This window comes from Pangasianodon hypophthalmus, chromosome 15, assembly GCF_027358585.1.
Source record: "Pangasianodon hypophthalmus isolate fPanHyp1 chromosome 15, fPanHyp1.pri, whole genome shotgun sequence".
NCBI classification, from domain to species: domain Eukaryota; kingdom Metazoa; phylum Chordata; class Actinopteri; order Siluriformes; family Pangasiidae; genus Pangasianodon; species Pangasianodon hypophthalmus.
In genome coordinates this window covers 8,247,868-8,264,811 of record NC_069724.1, presented here as the reverse complement: position 1 = coordinate 8,264,811, position 16,944 = coordinate 8,247,868, and the positions used below count along the sequence as shown (strand labels likewise).

General features: G+C 41.0%; 1 protein-coding gene across 11 annotated transcripts in view; it reads left to right on the top strand.

The window, feature by feature from the left end:
• cadm1a (cell adhesion molecule 1a) overlaps positions 1–16,944 on the top strand; it is a 311,796-nt gene that overhangs the window by 227,047 nt on the left and 67,805 nt on the right. For 10 of the 11 annotated variants that reach the window (XM_053240138.1, XM_026938557.3, XM_026938556.3 and 7 more), the window contains exon 3: positions 5,086–5,103. The exons of the other annotated variant lie outside the window; for it this stretch is intronic. In XM_053240138.1, coding sequence (XP_053096113.1) covers positions 5,086–5,103 — 18 coding nt within the window. The remainder of the gene's footprint in view (positions 1–5,085; positions 5,104–16,944) is intronic. 11 annotated transcript variants of the gene reach the window in all.

Below are 16,944 nucleotides of genomic sequence, written 5' to 3'. Positions count from 1 at the left end.
GCGTCTGTCTCTCTGCCCCTGTAATGGCATTAGAAGATTGGATATGTTTTAGTATTCCATCAAAGAACATCTGATATGAGGGGCAGGCTGATTTAATTAAGTAAAAAGCAAGGCCTGAGAGTGAAAGCAATAGAGGGCGGTGGAGGGTGGAGGGTGAAAGGGGGATTTGGCTGCATTGTGTAGATGCTCTGCAACCAAGCATGGTCATTACTCCTCTGAATTCTGTGGGAATGTTTGGACAAAATTAATCTCATCCGAACCTCTTGACAATGCATCGATGAATAGATGCAGATGCCTCCAGAAAGGACGCAGGGCTTGTGATGTTTTGCCATGTGGGAGAGTTTGAATGATGTTGGAAATGACCTCGCACTTCTTCCTCGTCTCACTGCCTCTGCACTGCGCACTCTCTGTTTCAGTTCCCACAGAAAGCTAACGTTAACTTTAAACTTGTCCTCTTCCATTTTTTTAATCCAAAAAAATGTTCAAGGGGCTGTTATTTATTTATATATTTCTTGCAATTATAACCCCACCTCCTTCAGTAAGCTGACCTTTTCATTCGCTATAATAGCCAAAAATGTTTTGGTTGACACAAAGCTTACAAGAGTGGGCTCTTCATGGTCTCTCCTGGGTCTATTGTTCAGAGCGCTATATTGATTTTGCACTGAATGTAGCATGTTTTCGTGCCAGCTCAAGGACACTCATTTAAAATATGTGACTGACATTCCATTTAAAATCTTTTTTCCCTCTTCTCCCTGAATGATTGTGTGAGGTCTTGTTTTTAAAAGTCCTCTGTGGTTTGAGCGGGTGTATAGTGTTAAGCTTTCGTAATTATAAAAGAGCTCCTTCTCTGGTCACATAGACATAAAGTGATTTTCCAGTGAGCATGTTACCATTTTTGTTAAAAGATTCAGGATGTCAAATTTGTGATGTGTTCAAATAATACATTAGCTTAGTCAGTATGCTGTTACTTATGACTACTTGTGAAGTGGACAAACAGCAACAACTTTGCCAGTTGTTTCTAAGATAATGTACCTGTATAGGCTGTCAATTAACAAATATAACTCAAATCGAATACTCTTGTTGAAAGTAAGTGGCTGGTGCCTGTGCGTCCACTTCCAACTAGGCAGTCCTTTGCAGTTCTTGTTAGCTAGAGAACCATTTTCTCTTATTGATAGCTGCACATAGATCTTCATTTAAACATTTGAGACCATTCCATAATTTCAGCCTTAGGGCACTTTCACACCTATTGGTCCATTTACCAAGTCTGAATCAGAGAGATATTGATATTTGGCTTGTTTGCCATTTGGTTTGATTTGTTTTTACAGTACACATTATTAAATGAACCAAAAAGCAAAAAATAACTTTGGCTGAGGGCCATGTATGGCTAAAAATGATCTCGTAAAACTTTTTTGTTCAGTGATCAGAATTACGCCAAAGGAAAAAGATACAAACCTTTGCTAAGTGTGGGTAGAAATCACGAAAAGTTGTCCAAGCACAGAGAACACAAAGCAGCCACTCATTAAAATTATTAGACAATTACAAAAATATCTAGTTTTAACTTTGTCTGTCTGCATATTAAGAACACATGGCATTTCTGCAGAGCTACAGCTCTATCCTTTGGCTCAGTTTGCGACTCATGGCTCAGTTTAGCAGCTCGCGTCCGCATAAAAATGCTGCCTGCAACCAAAAATACACAGGTTGTTTGGTTCTCTTCCTGCAGTTGGGTTGATTCAGAGTTTAACTATTGTCTCACTGCAGTCAAATCAAGTTCACTTGGAGTTGGACCGAAACCATTTCGCTTGGACAGTAAATGTCACCTTGAAGCTGGATTTCAGAATGAGATTCAGATCTGAGATCAGCTTTCTCCTTGAATAAGAGATATCTGATGGGTGAATCTCCCTTTATAATTGCTGTGGTTAAATAGCTGTCATTGGCATGCTTTTGAGAATAGCATGGTTGAGCAGTCCTGTTGAGACTGTACTGACCATGCCACACGCCCCTGCCCTTTCTATCTACTCCCCTTTGAGATAAAAAACGATTCTGCTCTTCTAACCTTTTAATTACATGAAGGTCTGGCCTGGACCATTCAAGCCCCCTGTGCGTGTGAGTAGTCTACTGTCAACAGTCTGTATGCTGAATGACTGAATAGGTCCTGGCATGTAGATTCTGACCAGCCATCAGGAAGCAAGGAAGACCTTTAGCCTTTGGAGTATTTCTGAAAAGGCCAGCTGTTTTGGCAAGTTAGCAGCCATACCACTGGCCAGCTTTCAGTGGTTTCTCATGGAATGTCACATACCAGTACCCGGCTTTCATTTTCTTGGGGAAATGAATCCCCAAGATTATTCGGAATGGTGAAAGGAGACGAGTGCTGCATGTTGAATTTTAAACCAGCTGGATTACGGGCTCCGTTTAGCTCATGGAGACACGGTGGCATCTCTGAATAAGTGCCCTCAAAGTGTACGAAACCTCAAAAGTCGCTTCAAAGTCGAGACTGATGGGGTTGCAGATGCTGGAGGAGCATCTTTCTCTCCTCACCCCTCCCTCCTGTGAGGTGACTCGAGGACACCAGGGTGAATATTCCCATCAATGAGGAGCTTATCAGAGTGTCAGCAGTGGTGTCTAATCACAGCCCAGCAGACAGATCATAAATCCCTCCCTATTATGGCTCAGGTTTACACACTTGCTCCAGTCGTTGACAGTCTAAAGCAGCAACAGTGAGTAGCTGCTGCTTTACTCTTTTGCAGATCAGCCAAACTAAATCTCTTCCTTTTCTTCATTACAGGAAAAAGAGAAATACAAAAAAAACTAGTGGAGAGAGAAGCATGTGACCCTCTGAATTTAGATGGGATCTCTGTGAAACCAAAGGGGCAATGTGAAAGTCTTTAAATGTCTTCAGTTGGGGATTCACTTTTATGTTCCTTGTTCTGGTGGGAAAACACTTTTGTTTTCCTTCCTTTGTATGTTTTGAGCTTGAATGGCAGGAGAAGCTTTTCAGAATTGTATTGATGATTAGGTTTTAATGGAGTTCACTTATCTTGTCTAATTTAACACCCACCGGCAGATTGGTGATTTGAGCACTGCTAGTTGTTGCTGGGGAATTGTGAGCTTTTTGGAGAGCTGTGCAGAAACCCTGAGAAGGGGAGGGGAGGCTCTCCTCCTCTTCCACCTGTGTGAGGCACACCATACTGTCTGCTTAGTGTGAATTGGGTTGAGGCAGATCCTTGGCCTTGGCCTCATCTGAAGATTGCTGGAAGGACTTACTAATCACCTAAGAGACCTCTGGTGCAAGCTAAAGCAACTTTTGCTCTCATTTATGGCCCTTTCCACCAAGGACTGGTCAAGAGGATGCAGTACTAGGGGATCTTTACATAGGGTATGAAGAGGTTAGGCTAGTTGTAATATCTATTGATGCTGATTTATTATGCTAATGATGGTCATGTAATGCTTGGTTGTTGTTATCCCTCACTGTCCCTCTCGGCCTCTTTGACATTCCCTTCTGTCTGTTCTTAATCAAAGCTCTCGCAAGGGTAGTGTGGTTTTATTTGTATCTAGTGTTCAGGCCTCATGCAAGCAGTCTATCTGAAGTGCTCTTGGGTTGATGGGAATGCTAAAGAGAAGCACAAGGCTTCATTAATTCAGCTCATGCACACTGACCGCCAAGTTAATGCAGCTATCATTCTGGAGTAGGGAGCTGGTCTCATGTGGGGCTAACTCATGGTTAATGCATTCCTCTGGAGTGTTTAACCTCACATTGGGGGCAGAAGTGCAAAGCAGTGACATGGCCATCTTTTGGCCTTAACAGGCCCAGCCAGGCCCCAGAAGGCCCGGGGTGAAAAGCCAATACAACATTATTCCTATGACGTTTGGCATTTACTTAACATAACAAGAACCAAGGTACAGGGGGACTGATTTCCAGGGTGGCCCCTGGGCTCCTGTGGCTTTGAACCATTCAGTGACTGTACTCAGGCCTATGTCATGAATCCTAAAAAAAAGTTCTGCATCTTCCACCCCTGCGTAGACCTGTTATAGCAAGAAAGTAGTCATGGTGATCAGAGATGAACAAGATGGATGGTAGTTGTGTACCTGGCTTGTACACTAGCCTACAGGCCTTTGCAAAACTAACTAATGGACATCTAATGGCAGACTAATGGCAGTTCCCACACCTTATATATTGAGTTTAAGGGATCTTTTAGGGACTTTTATGGATGCTGCTGTGTATTGCAACAGGCTGGGAGATCATTTCCTGTGGGCATTCCTGTAGTCACGCAGACCTATGACATCATGCATATCCATGCTACCTGTCTGAGACCACAGCGGTTATCTTGGCCAGTGCCACTCTCATTTAATAGGCTCTGTGTAACAAAGAGAGCAGACATTCTCTGACACAGAGCTGGAGCATGAAGTTTGGCTCTGTACTGAATAGCTGTGGCTTCCCAGTCCTTGCATATTGCAGGAAGAATGTTAATGGATGCACTGCTAGGACGCAAATTTGGCAAAAATGCGAAGGAGGAAATTGGTTTTCTAATCAGACTCTGACTCGGAGCACAATTCATCCACTCTCTCTTTGGCTGTAAGTGCTTTTTAAAATGGTGCTGTGGATTCCAGTGCATTAGCCCTTGATTCTCAGTAGTGGCAGTGGCTGGAGAAAAGGAGAGACTGAACCCAGGTGCTGTTGACACACTGTAATTAATGAAGTTTCAGGGTTTGCCTCAGTGAAAGAAAGCAGCAAATGTGTTAAGGTAATGTTCTGTAGGAGGCTTCATGCAGGGCTTGAGTAATTTCTCTCCTCTAGTTTAAAATTCATGTCTCCTGCTGTTTTATCATCTGATTACAATATGCCATGAAATCATCGGGTTTGGTATTTCGCCTCTGATGGCAGAAAGTCACAAAATGTCTTCTTTTTTCATGTTTGGATAACATCCCTAGTGCACCTTCTTCCCACACACTTAAAGACTGCTATAATGGATGAATAGCTCTTTGACACCTTTGCTGTGCTGGTTCAAGTGTGTTTAATTGCACAGGGGTTTTATAAGGATCTCGATCTGCTAACACTTCTCTCTCTTTCCTTTCCCTTTTTTGATGCAGGAGCAGCTCAGTATCCAGGTATGCCCTACCTTTTACCTCGTGTTCCTTTGTCTGTATGTCCATTTGTGTCCTGCCTGTCTTGTGTCATGTATGTGCCATTCCTAAAACCACCATTTTCCTAAAACCTCCTCAGGTCTTTACAGCTAGCATCCTGGCATAACCAAAACCATCTTCCCTTTCTTCAGTTTATAATTCATTCATTCTTCTTCTGCTGGTGCTGTTGCTTCCTCCTCAGCCTCCAGCAGTGCAGCTGCTCGTTGGTTTGCTCCATTTTTCACATCTGCGGACTGTTCTAACTCAGTTTCTCACCTTACAGGTCTAAGTTTAGCCCTCATGCCCCCCCTGCTGTTTCATCCATTAATGTTCTTCATTTGTACCGCATACATTAACATTTGTTATTTAAAGGTACCATTGGGATATTTTTAAGAGGTGAATTATGTGCCAAGCATGTGCAAATTTAGCATGCTTAGTATAATCCATGATCACTGAAATAACCTACCATAACAGCTATTGTAAAATATGTTTGGTTTGCTTCACACAGGGTGATTAAGGGCCTCAGCATATGAGTGGAGATGTAGCCTAGCTTCCACAAACAGTAAGACATAATTGGCAACTGGACATGATGCAGTGGCTTTGCTTGCCTTGTCGTACACATGGCAGCTGGGTGAACACCACGAGCAAACACACTACATAATCAAGCCTGTGACTGGTTGTTACAAACAAGACATGCTCTAGCCAGTTCATTCCAAGTATTGCATAGGATTCACTAGCATGCTGATACCATGCCACCTGCATCTCATTTGTCTTTTGCTTTTCTCTTTGTAAATCTAGAACAAAATAAGCAGTTCTTTCGCTTCCTCATGTTTTATCATTAGTTTATGTACTTACAACAACTTGCCATAGATTATACTGTTCTTCTTCCTAGATTTCGTCCTGTAGTCAAGGAAATTGTCATGAAATTTTAATAGCACCACCTATAGTATTGGAGTTCTGGTATGCGATGGTCAGTGCAGAACCACAGAGAGTATGCAAGCTTGAAAGCTCTCAAAAATGGATTTGCCTTCACGCAGCCCTTGCAGATGTCGTCTGTGCAAGAAGCATGCTGAGGCCTTAGATTCTTTGCTCAAATTCACAATGCTGCTGCATAGGCGCCTGAATGCTTACCTTGCTCTACTGTGCTGGAAATCTACATCTCTTAAAACCTGTTCTTAAAATGTCCTTTAAAGAAACAGACTTTAATGTAGGACTTCACAAATGTCTTAAAAGTTCTCTATAATGTTCTTGTCCTATGAGGCCCTCAAAGAGGAAGCTAAGTGAATTTCTTGTAATATCATTTGTACTTTAATGAGGGGCAAGTAAAAGTTAATGAAATTTTGAAAGGATTGAGAGCCTCTCCTTCAGTCATTAATTTTGTGAGGGGGTCAAAAAAGAAACTGATTAAAGCTCATACCGCGCTACCGGTATGTAGTCAACACTGTTCAGACGCCACTCTAATGCTAAAGCTCCGATCAAACAAAGTGAACGAGCAAATACCAAAATATTAGCAATATTGTATCATCTTAGAGGCAGTTGGCTATAATTCTTTGTCATCCTCTTTACTGATAAACCCTGATTAAGAACTACACAAAACATCAAAACATCATCATGCTACCAACCAGACTCAGTTCCTCACTTTGTTTTACTGCGATGCCCTGACTAAAGCTGATAGAACACACTTCTGAATGCTAGCTGTGCTGTTTCTATTAGCACCAAAAGATTTAAACCCATCTAAATCATCGGTCTGCACATTACCAGCAAAGACAGCGGATGGAACTTGATATATACAAATCGATAAAGCAAGCAACACACCAGGCAGCAGGACAGATTTATTCTTCTGATGTACTCAGTATTCTAATGACAGAAGAAAGTGGCATACACTAACAAACTACCCCTTGCTAGATAGGCTGATATCTCTAGAAGAACTGAAAAGCAGCAGCTACCAACAGAATAAGGTTGTTACAGTGTCGCAGTTTCATGGATAGTCACAGTGTATGATCGGACAGTTACCTGACAGTTGACTTTCAAAATACTCATGGAAATGCATTTCTGTCTATTACTGTATTTTTTTTTACCCAAGCAAGTTCCTTACACCAGTATTTCTCCAGCTGTGACTGTCCAAAAATTTTGCTACCCTTTCCTTCTAGACTCACCCTAAATCATACTAGAGTGAGCTCTGTTTCTCTGTACAGAGGATGTGGATTGCACTGAAAACCCTTTGGCTGTGCAGTCTACTACTGTTAAAACTATGTCCCCTTGCTCCCTCTGCTGCCACCCCTAGCATGTTTGTAACTTTATCATACCCAGCAGATATCAAAAGCACAATACATGCCATTGATTACTAGAAATAAACCAAACAACAAGTTATTTCTGGCTATGCAGCGTTGCACATTGCTGTGCTAGATAGATTTTTTTTCCACTCAGCCACCTTTCCTCTCAAATACCCTCTCTCTTTCAGCTTATTTGATAATTACTGAAACAACCTGAAAGATTTTATGGAAAAGTCATTCTTCAAGAATATCTTTCTAAGGAAGAAGAACAATCATGGGACTTGCTCTTTTTTCCTTTTGGTTTTTTGTTATTTATACCCTTCTGTACAAAGAATTCATAATACCCTTTTCCTTTCATTTTCACTACCAGCTTGTGTGTTTTTAAATGGTTGAGTAATACAATGAAACTACAGTATTTTTAGACCTACAACAAAATGTCTGGTCTGAGAGGGTTAATGAATAGATATGAAGGCCATACACAAAGCATATGTTAAAGAGCAGAAATTCCTAAAGGACTGTTAATACAAAGTGTGCTTTTAGCCATTCTGAATGTCAAGAGTGTGCATCATTTTTCTTTTGCTTATGAAACGACTTGTGTAACTAGGTGACTTTATATAATGGGGATTATACTAAGCAAGTTAGCTCATTGGATGGCAACTCCATACTACTCCATACTTTTGGACTTTTGGTCCATCCAACCTCTCATTGTAGCCTTGAGGAGGAAGTTGACTCTGCAGCGGGTTAATGTAAAGCTATGTTTCAAATCATATACTTCACCTGAAATTAGTGTGAGACATACATGTAGTGTGTTAGTGCAAGGATGAGAAAACAAGAACCACAGAAGAATTAAGTGTGTCTCGCCATACAGTTTTGCACTTATGATGTCAAGTGAGCAAATACCTTAAGTAAATGTTTTTAAGTACTTAATTGTACTTTCATTATGAGAAATATTAGCTTAGTTCTCCTATATTCACGGCATGTACATTTGTTACAATATATTTTGCAGTGCAGGCTGTCGGAGGCTGCTCGAGTCTGAATGGCAGATGCGCGGAGAAAGAATGCTGTTAAAAGTTTAAAATTCATGTTTGCATGGTGGCTGTTGTACTGTTTTATGCTCTCAGTTACCGTGCAGTGATTTAACATTTCTGTTTGGTGCAGAACACTAGTGTGTGATTTGAGACATAGTCTAAAAGGACATATGGTATGCCATGATACTGTTACTATCTGTATCTATTCCGTTTCTGTAAAATTAGGAGTTTTTAGAGGGTATGGGGTGGTGACATGTCAGTAACAACAGTAATAACAATGGGAAAGCTTCAAGGTCTAGTTTATGTTTTACAGGAACCGGTGGCTCAGTGGTTAAGGCTTTGAGCTTCCGATAGGAAGGTTGTGATTTCCAGTTCCAGCACCGCCATACTGCTACCTTTGTATAAAAGCATCAGCCAAATGAGCTAATGTACTTAAATGTGCAATTATACTCTGTATTCAACCAAACAGAACTTTACGGATTTTCAGTTGTAATCAATGGAAAACTATTGAAGGTTGCTGTGTAGAAAAGCAGTTCTAGGCTAAAATGATGCTAGTGTTCTACATTATGAAGTTAGACATGTACTATTTTGCCATACTGTTTAGTACAATAGTATATAATAGAATTTGGTAGTTTGAAAATGGCAGTTATCCTATACAAGTACTGACTTCTAACAAATCTGTGATAACTGTGGCCTACACTATTTAGGCTCCTCCCATATGCCCCTGTTTTCTATGCTTTGTACCCTTGCACCCTGGCAAGAAGAGTAACCAAATTGGGTTTACTCACAGACTTTAAACAATTCTTAGAGTCTAGTACTTTTCTAGTCATTTTTGTCAATAAATATGGCCAAGAACTGCCTACTTTCATACAAAGAAGGCATTTAACTGATGCTACAAACATGAAGATACTTCATCTGATTGAGGATATTTCATCTAATTGACACCAAGAGTTTTAAACTTAATTTAAAAAAATGCTAGTGTATTTTTTTATGTGTTGACTGTCTTGCTCCAAAAAGCTCATTGTGTCCCAGTGTTTAGAAATGTCTATTGTATGGCCAAAAGGATGTGAACACCTGACCATCACACCAATATGTGGGCATTCCCCAAACTGTTGTCACAAAGGTAGAAGCAATGCCCCCATGCACAAAGCAAGGTCCATGAAGATACAGTTTGCCAAGACTGGCGTGGAAGAAATTGCGTGTCCTGCACAGAGCCCTGACCTCAACCTCACTGAACACCTTTGGGATGAGCTGGAACACCGACTGCGCTCCAGGCCTCTTCGCCCCACATCAATGTCTGACCTCACTAATGCTCTTGTGGCACAAATCCCTACAGTCACGCTCCAAAATCTAGTAAAAAGCCATTCCAGAAGAGTGGAGGTTATTATAACAGCAAGGGTGGCGGGGGTGTGTTTAGGGGTGTGAAGGTCAGGTGTCCACATGCTTTTGGCAATATAGTGTAAATTCTGATCAGAAACTGAGCCGAGAGTCAATCAGATCATTACCTTAGAGATTCTGATGCTTATGGCCAGCTACATGTACAATATGCGTGGCAGTCTGGGAAAACCCTATTATATAGAGTTGTGGTAACCAGAGGCTTTCCTGAACTGAAATATGTTTGTCTTTTGCATGTATCTCAACCACAAGTGAAAAGAAAAAATTGCATTTAAATATTCCAGAATTGCATTTAAATATTTAGACGTCTTTAGGCAAACTCTTTGTATTTACCTCTCCTCCTTATCCAACATGCATCTTTGCAGAAAGATCTAATGGTGGTGTTTTTTTTTTTTGGTCACATAGATTTGTTGTTTCCTAAACCTCAAACGTCAGAGTATGTTATAGGCAGAAAAACACAATTTTGGCCAAAACCTGATTTTTTATTTTTTTTACCATCACACATATCTGAGGTTGCTACATGAGATCATGGATTGGTTAACCTCTACTGCAAATGCACTGTAAGAGTTCTCTAATGTATTCTCTGTATTACACATGCTGTGACATTTCCCTTATGTACATTAGGTAAGCGAATATGAGAACTGTAGGATAAGCACATATTTAAGCCTGTGCACAATCTACAAGCAAAGCTATTATTATTTAACCTTGTCCTGAACTCCGCCCATCACTTCTCGAGACTGAGAGGGGAATAGATGCACTCTTGCAATGACGGCTGTGTTAAAAGCAGGAGCAGAAAAGCCAGCAGTGATTCAGCCGACATGCTTTATGGCCGCCGCCTCGGCCCACACTGCTCCAGATCTCTGCCATTAATACCCTTCCATACCCAGTCAATCAGCACAAACACGCTGAGAGACAGGAGAAACAAACTCTCACACACACTCTCTCACACACACACACATTAACCAGCACTTGGCAGGCTTCCTGGTTTGTTTGCCTTTTTTATACCTTTCAATCCAATTATTAATCACAGCCAAGTTATTTATACGTATATAAATTAGGATGGAGCTGAAGAAGACTCTTCGTTAGGGAGTTGGATGAGACCCAGCCCTTGTTAAGGACTCGAGTCCTTCACAGCTCTTTTGCTTTGGTTTATCCAGGGCTCTTTCACTCTGTTTCACTCCCCTTCCCTCTTTCTTTCTCTCTCTCACGTTTTCCTTATTCCGCAGCAGCGCTGATGGGGCCACTGTTACGGTATTAACGTCGGCTCCTGTAAAATTACAGTAAAAGGCTCCCGGGAAAGGAGCGTTAGCTAAGCACATTAGCGCTCGGCTGCGGTGAAAGAACATTTGCTCCGTGTGATGGGGAGATCGCCGTTCTTTTTGCCTCCGAGCGTATTTCAGAAGAGAAGGAGGGGAGGGCTTTTGATTTGCTAGATGAGAGGGTTATTAGAGAAGGAACAAAGAAGGGGCTAATTTAAAGGCGAACTGTAATATATTAATGCCAGAAGCATGTCAGGAAATATGTATTGTTGGACAGCTTCAGCCTGCTCTCCACTGACCTCAAGGACATGCCTCTGCCACAAGGACGGCTTTCTTCTGTCTCCTCGCCTTTGCTGTCATCTAAGTGTGTGTGTCTGTGTGTGTGTGTGAGGTGTGACGATCGATATACAAAGGCCAGTTCAGAGTGTGCTCAGACACCAACTGGATCAGGAGCCGCGGGGAGAGATGGTGCAGGATAAACAAAGCTCCTCCTGGGCCAATCTCTCCTCCAGACAGTTTGTTTAGTTAGAGAGCGATGCAGATTGAGACCTGAGGAGATGGACAGCTGCTGGAGGTCCTCCCTGCGCCCTCTCCCACTGAGAGTAGGTATGGTGATGCACGAGGAGAGATGGAGAGGGCGGAAAAGGTCCTCTTCCATTCTGCTGCACTCTATCCTTCTTCCCCTGGTTTTCTGGCTCCAGCAGCAATTTTTTTTTGCTCCCATACCTGCTTGTTTATGAATCTTTTCCCTACTCACTTTTCTTTCCTGCCTTCTCTCTTCTTCTTTCTTTTTTCTCATCTCTATTTTTTGGTCTCACAGCATGGCATCTTTTATTTATCCAGCACTGTGTTTCAAATTGCATACATGTATGCTACTCTAGACCATTTTTAACCATACATAGCTGTCTAGTGTGCTCACACAGAAGAGTAGCACAGGAAAAAAAACACATGGTAGCAAATTTGTCTGCGATTAATATTGAAACTAACTTAGTAAACTGTACAAAAAAAATTAAATATATGTCTATACTAACTGAATAAATCAGAGACATGGGAAGGCATTTTACATTGCTGGTGCTGGAATGGGGCATGCGCTATAACGTCACCCTCGAATGATTGTAAAATCTTTTTTTTTTTTAAACAGAACGTGTGTTAATTACAATAATTATACCACAGCGTGGTTGGATTCTCAAATCAGAAAGCGTTCATTATTTTTTTAATAGCAGCAGCTCTGACAGTATTTAAGACTGTAATATAAAGGATAGGTTTATATTAATGCACTCATTCTAATACGTTATCATTCCTATTACAGCTCATTCACAGAGACTTGTTTGGCAGACAATCTGCATAATCTAAACCTAATAATAAACACATTAATGCCATGATGTTATATAGCAAAGAAAGCCATAGAAGCATTGATATGGTGAAGAAGAGGTATAATATCTCTGACATACAAACTAATCAAAATACGCCATTTTAAAGATTCTTCATCTGTTTATCTATAAATTATTTTAATTTTAGCAGTTGCAGTTAAAGGAATCCTGAAAGTCTTCCCACATGCTTGGATTAAATTGTTGGCTATTTAATACCAAAATTTTCCCCACAAATTTTACTCCTTGGGCAGTCCTATGTCTTTTAAAATCAAGTTTGTTCTGGAAACCTTTTTGAAAATGGTTCGTTGTCCATTCACATCATCTGATTAATCAGACTCTAATTTTTTGTTGATAGATTGATAGATTTGATAGATTGTACAAATAACTGTGAAGCAAAGATAATAAAATCAGATTTCTTTGTCATTCTTGTTACAGTTAGAGTAAGAATATTTATAGTAACTATATTTTTTTAAATGTGCAATTAGGATTATTAATAGCCCATTATGTATAAACAATGAGCCATATGTTAGCCCACCACATTGCAAACTCCTGTGAGGCTAACATTAATGTAGCAGTTGTATTTTACTTACCTCCTTTTAGAAGGCTCTTATGCAGATGGATTCTTTCTCAGGTTCAGGCTTGATGTAAATAACTCTGCTCATGCAAACAATTACACCACATGCATTAAAAAATGTTTACGAAATCAAGACAACCTGTAAATGAATTTATAGTTTGCGCTCATGTAAAGCAGCTTGTACACATTAGGCTTTCAGGGATTCCTCGTGTTCCATCAGGTGGAGTAGGAAACTAGTTTAAAAAAAAAGCTGTAGTACAATCTGCATCTATGGAAAGACACTGTTCCCAGTTAGGCACAAAAAAGCAGACATCATCACTAACAATATCTGATAGTGTTATTATCCCTAAATGCAGCTTTAACAGCTTTGTTTTATAAATATTATTAATGTTCTTGTAGTACCTATCTAGTTAGTGCACACTGCTATAGACGTAATTAATTCCATTAATGAAAAATAGATGATGAGACTTCTTTGAAGAGTATGACTATTTACGTAAAAGCGAATATTTGTTTTCCCGTTTGTAACTGAATATAGTATTTTTCTTATTATTAAATTAAAGATACATGGTTTTGTTGATCTTTTCATTTAGCATTACTAATTAGGAATATGAGATGTCATGATAATAACGTTAATCGTTCATGGATATTACAAGGGAAATTCCAATAAGAATAATCTAGTTGAGATTTGAAGGGTTTTTTTTTTTCATAATGAGGCTTGGCCAATTTTAAAAGATCATATTTAATTGGACTTGATAAAAAATTCTGTTTGGAATAAAGCATCAAGAAGCAGCTTCTTAAGAGACGCTTTCTTAAGAGAGTTATTTCTGGTGAAGTGAGTACTGGGATGGCATTTGGCACACAGATGGACGACGACAGTGGCATTAGCACTCCCGCTTTGCTGACCCGCTGTTCACCAAAAAGGGTGGGCAGTGTTTCTGATACATGTATTCTTAACTACGGGTCTGTAGATTTCTCCCTTCTTACTGGTGTTGATTAATTTTCTGTAACAGCCGCTCTGACAATAGTTCCAAAGGTAATTCAAACCACAGGTTTGTTAATGCGCTAGATCAAGATTTCTATAGTAACAGCTCATTCACAGCGGATGCTCCACATAATCTAATACTTATAATAAATGGATTCAAACGTGTTGTTATTTCATGAAGAAAAACAGCTAGTCATAGATGAGGTGAAATAGATTTTCTGTAAGTTAGTTCCTTCCAGGTTCTCCAGTTTCCTCCCACTGTCCAAACACATGCCTGTAGGTGTGAATGTGTGTGTGCATGGTGCCCTGAGATAGACTAGTGTACCATCCAGAGTGTATTCTGACCTCATGCCTGGGTCAGTCTCAGGATACACCAACATAAAGCAGTTATTGAAAATGGATGGATGGATGGATGGATGGAAATACCAAACTTCGAATCCCATGGAGAGAAATATTAACCAATTCCCAATAACCCAATTCCACAGCCTGGTAAACCTAATAACACTGGCAGATATCACTATCCCTATGTGTCCAGTGCACATCCAGTGCAAACAATCATTTCTGCATGTAAAACCTACTTCCATGTGTGTGTTCACATGATCCTAAATATGAAATAATAGCTTCATGCCAGCAAAATGGCTAGTTTAAAAGTTCAGATCTGTGTGACAGAGCCCATTATCCACCAAAACCCGGTTCCACTCCAGGCTCCTTCCATCAGCCACACTTTAATGTGAGCGAGACAGGGCCAGAGCCTGGGAATAGCAATGGATATCACAGCCATACACACACATACACAGCCATCTGCAGTAATGTTTGTGTGTTGCTGTGTGTGCGTGTGTGCGTCTCTCACTTCTATCATCTGCCATCATTCACTTTCTGATTTGACAGCGTTCCTCTTTTCTCTCTGCCTGCCAAGAAGGGAGGTGATACTGGTTATAGAGGAGGACACTAGTCCGCTCTGACCTTCTCAGCACAGCGGTTTGCTGTGACATCAGCACACCGGGCATGACACACACACACACACACACACACACAGAGACACACACACATGGACGCGCACACACAGAGACGCACGCATTCTTGCTGGGAGTTTTTCTCCAGCTTGATGTATGAGGCAGCGCGGGTGGCGGTAGGCTCACAGTGATATAAATGGCGTGTCGGGCCGGCTATGAGCGCAGCAGCCTGCTCTGACAGCTTTAATCTAGGCTAAAATGATCAGTGTTCTGTGCTACTGCTTTTGAATGCCGGTAATTAAATAGAAAGATAATGTCACAGATCTGTTTGAACAAGTTATGCAAATACGAAGCGCGCGCTTCTTCTGAGTTTCCGCAATGCCTTGTTGGTTGTCGGCGCACGAGCTGCAAGCTAATTTCACAGAGGCTCTCTTTCTGACGGCCTTCGCCTAGGCAATAAGGCTAATGAAGGCTTTGTTTGAATTGGAATTAATCACCAGTTCATCTATTTCAGAGGCGGTGACACAAACAATTATCTTAATTAAGCCAAGCTGCGTGCCAATAATCAATAATAATCTCAAGGCTAATCAAGTTTAATCCTTTCTTTTATTCGCCATGATCCGTGCACAAGATTTACTTCACATGTCGTATATTAAAGGCAATTTCCTAAGACTACGCATCTCAGCGCCAACACAGTGTGTGTTACGCCTACTGAATGAGAATGCACACTCACATCCAAACCCACTACCTGAGAAATAGAGCACACGCCAGAGGGTCATTAGAGTCTGACTCTGGTGTGTATGCTGCTGCTTCCTGTCTCTGCTGATATCATATCGAGACCTGATGTTTTCCTGATGCTGCAGGTGTAACGTGCGTGCGGGGTATGAATAGTTAACCTGCACCGCGCTGAAGTTCTGCCACACGTTTTTGGAAGGCATATGGAGTCTCCAGAGCGTTTGCATGTGTTTATCACTTTTGAACAGAGCCAAGTGACATCGCGCTACAAACTCCGCAGTTATAAATGGAACCGTGTCGGGTTTCACTAACGTATCGGGCTGCATCACACCACCCCCATCGTTGGATATTTTCGTTTAACACCACACCCCCAAGTGTTTAATTCCTTACATAATCTGTTTTTATTTATTTGTTTATTAAAATAATGGTATGTCAATAAGTCAAATCAGTAATTCTACCCGTACCCCGAATGTACTCTGTCAGTCAACACACAATTGGTGTCTGATGTTTTCTTCTGCAGTTTGTACTTGAGGCCATTAAGTGATGGAATTCTGTCTTATCCAAAATCTTTACAGAAAATATCTGCATCAAGCCGGTGATGTCACACAGTGATGGGATTTACTGTAAGCTTTAAACATGAACAAATCCTCAGCATGTAGTAATGCTATAATGTTAAGTGGCTGTCATCAAGGAAAACTTTCCTGTTATCCTTTCCGTTCTTCTGCTAACCCCCTTTCCATTCTTCTTCCCTCTCTGTTTCACTCCCTTCCTTCCTTCCCGCCCTCCTTCCTCCCCTCCTTCTTTCCCATTGCTCCCTTCCTTCTTTCCTCCCTCTCTTTCTTCTTTCCTTACTCCCTCATTCCTTCCTTCCTTCTTTCCTTCCTTTCTTCCTTCCTCCCCATCACTCTTCTTTCTTTTCTCTCCCTATTCCTTCCATCACTCCCTGCTTCCTTCCTCTCCCTTCTTTCTTTCCTTCCTCCCTCCCTTCCTTTTTCTTCCTTATTTCTTTCCCTCTCAGTTCTTTCCTTCTTCTCTTCTCTCTTCTTCCATCCTTCATTCCTTCCTTCATTCCAGTCATTTTTTCCTGCCTTGGCTATTTTTTTCCTGACTATTTTTACAGTAAACTTGAGGTCAGATGGACGATAACTGGGACACACAACCAGCGTACATGATTAGATCTCAGTGGCCACATGATATACTTCAGTTCTGTGATGCTTAGTGTGTTTACTGTACACTACATTTTCTGTCACTTTGCGC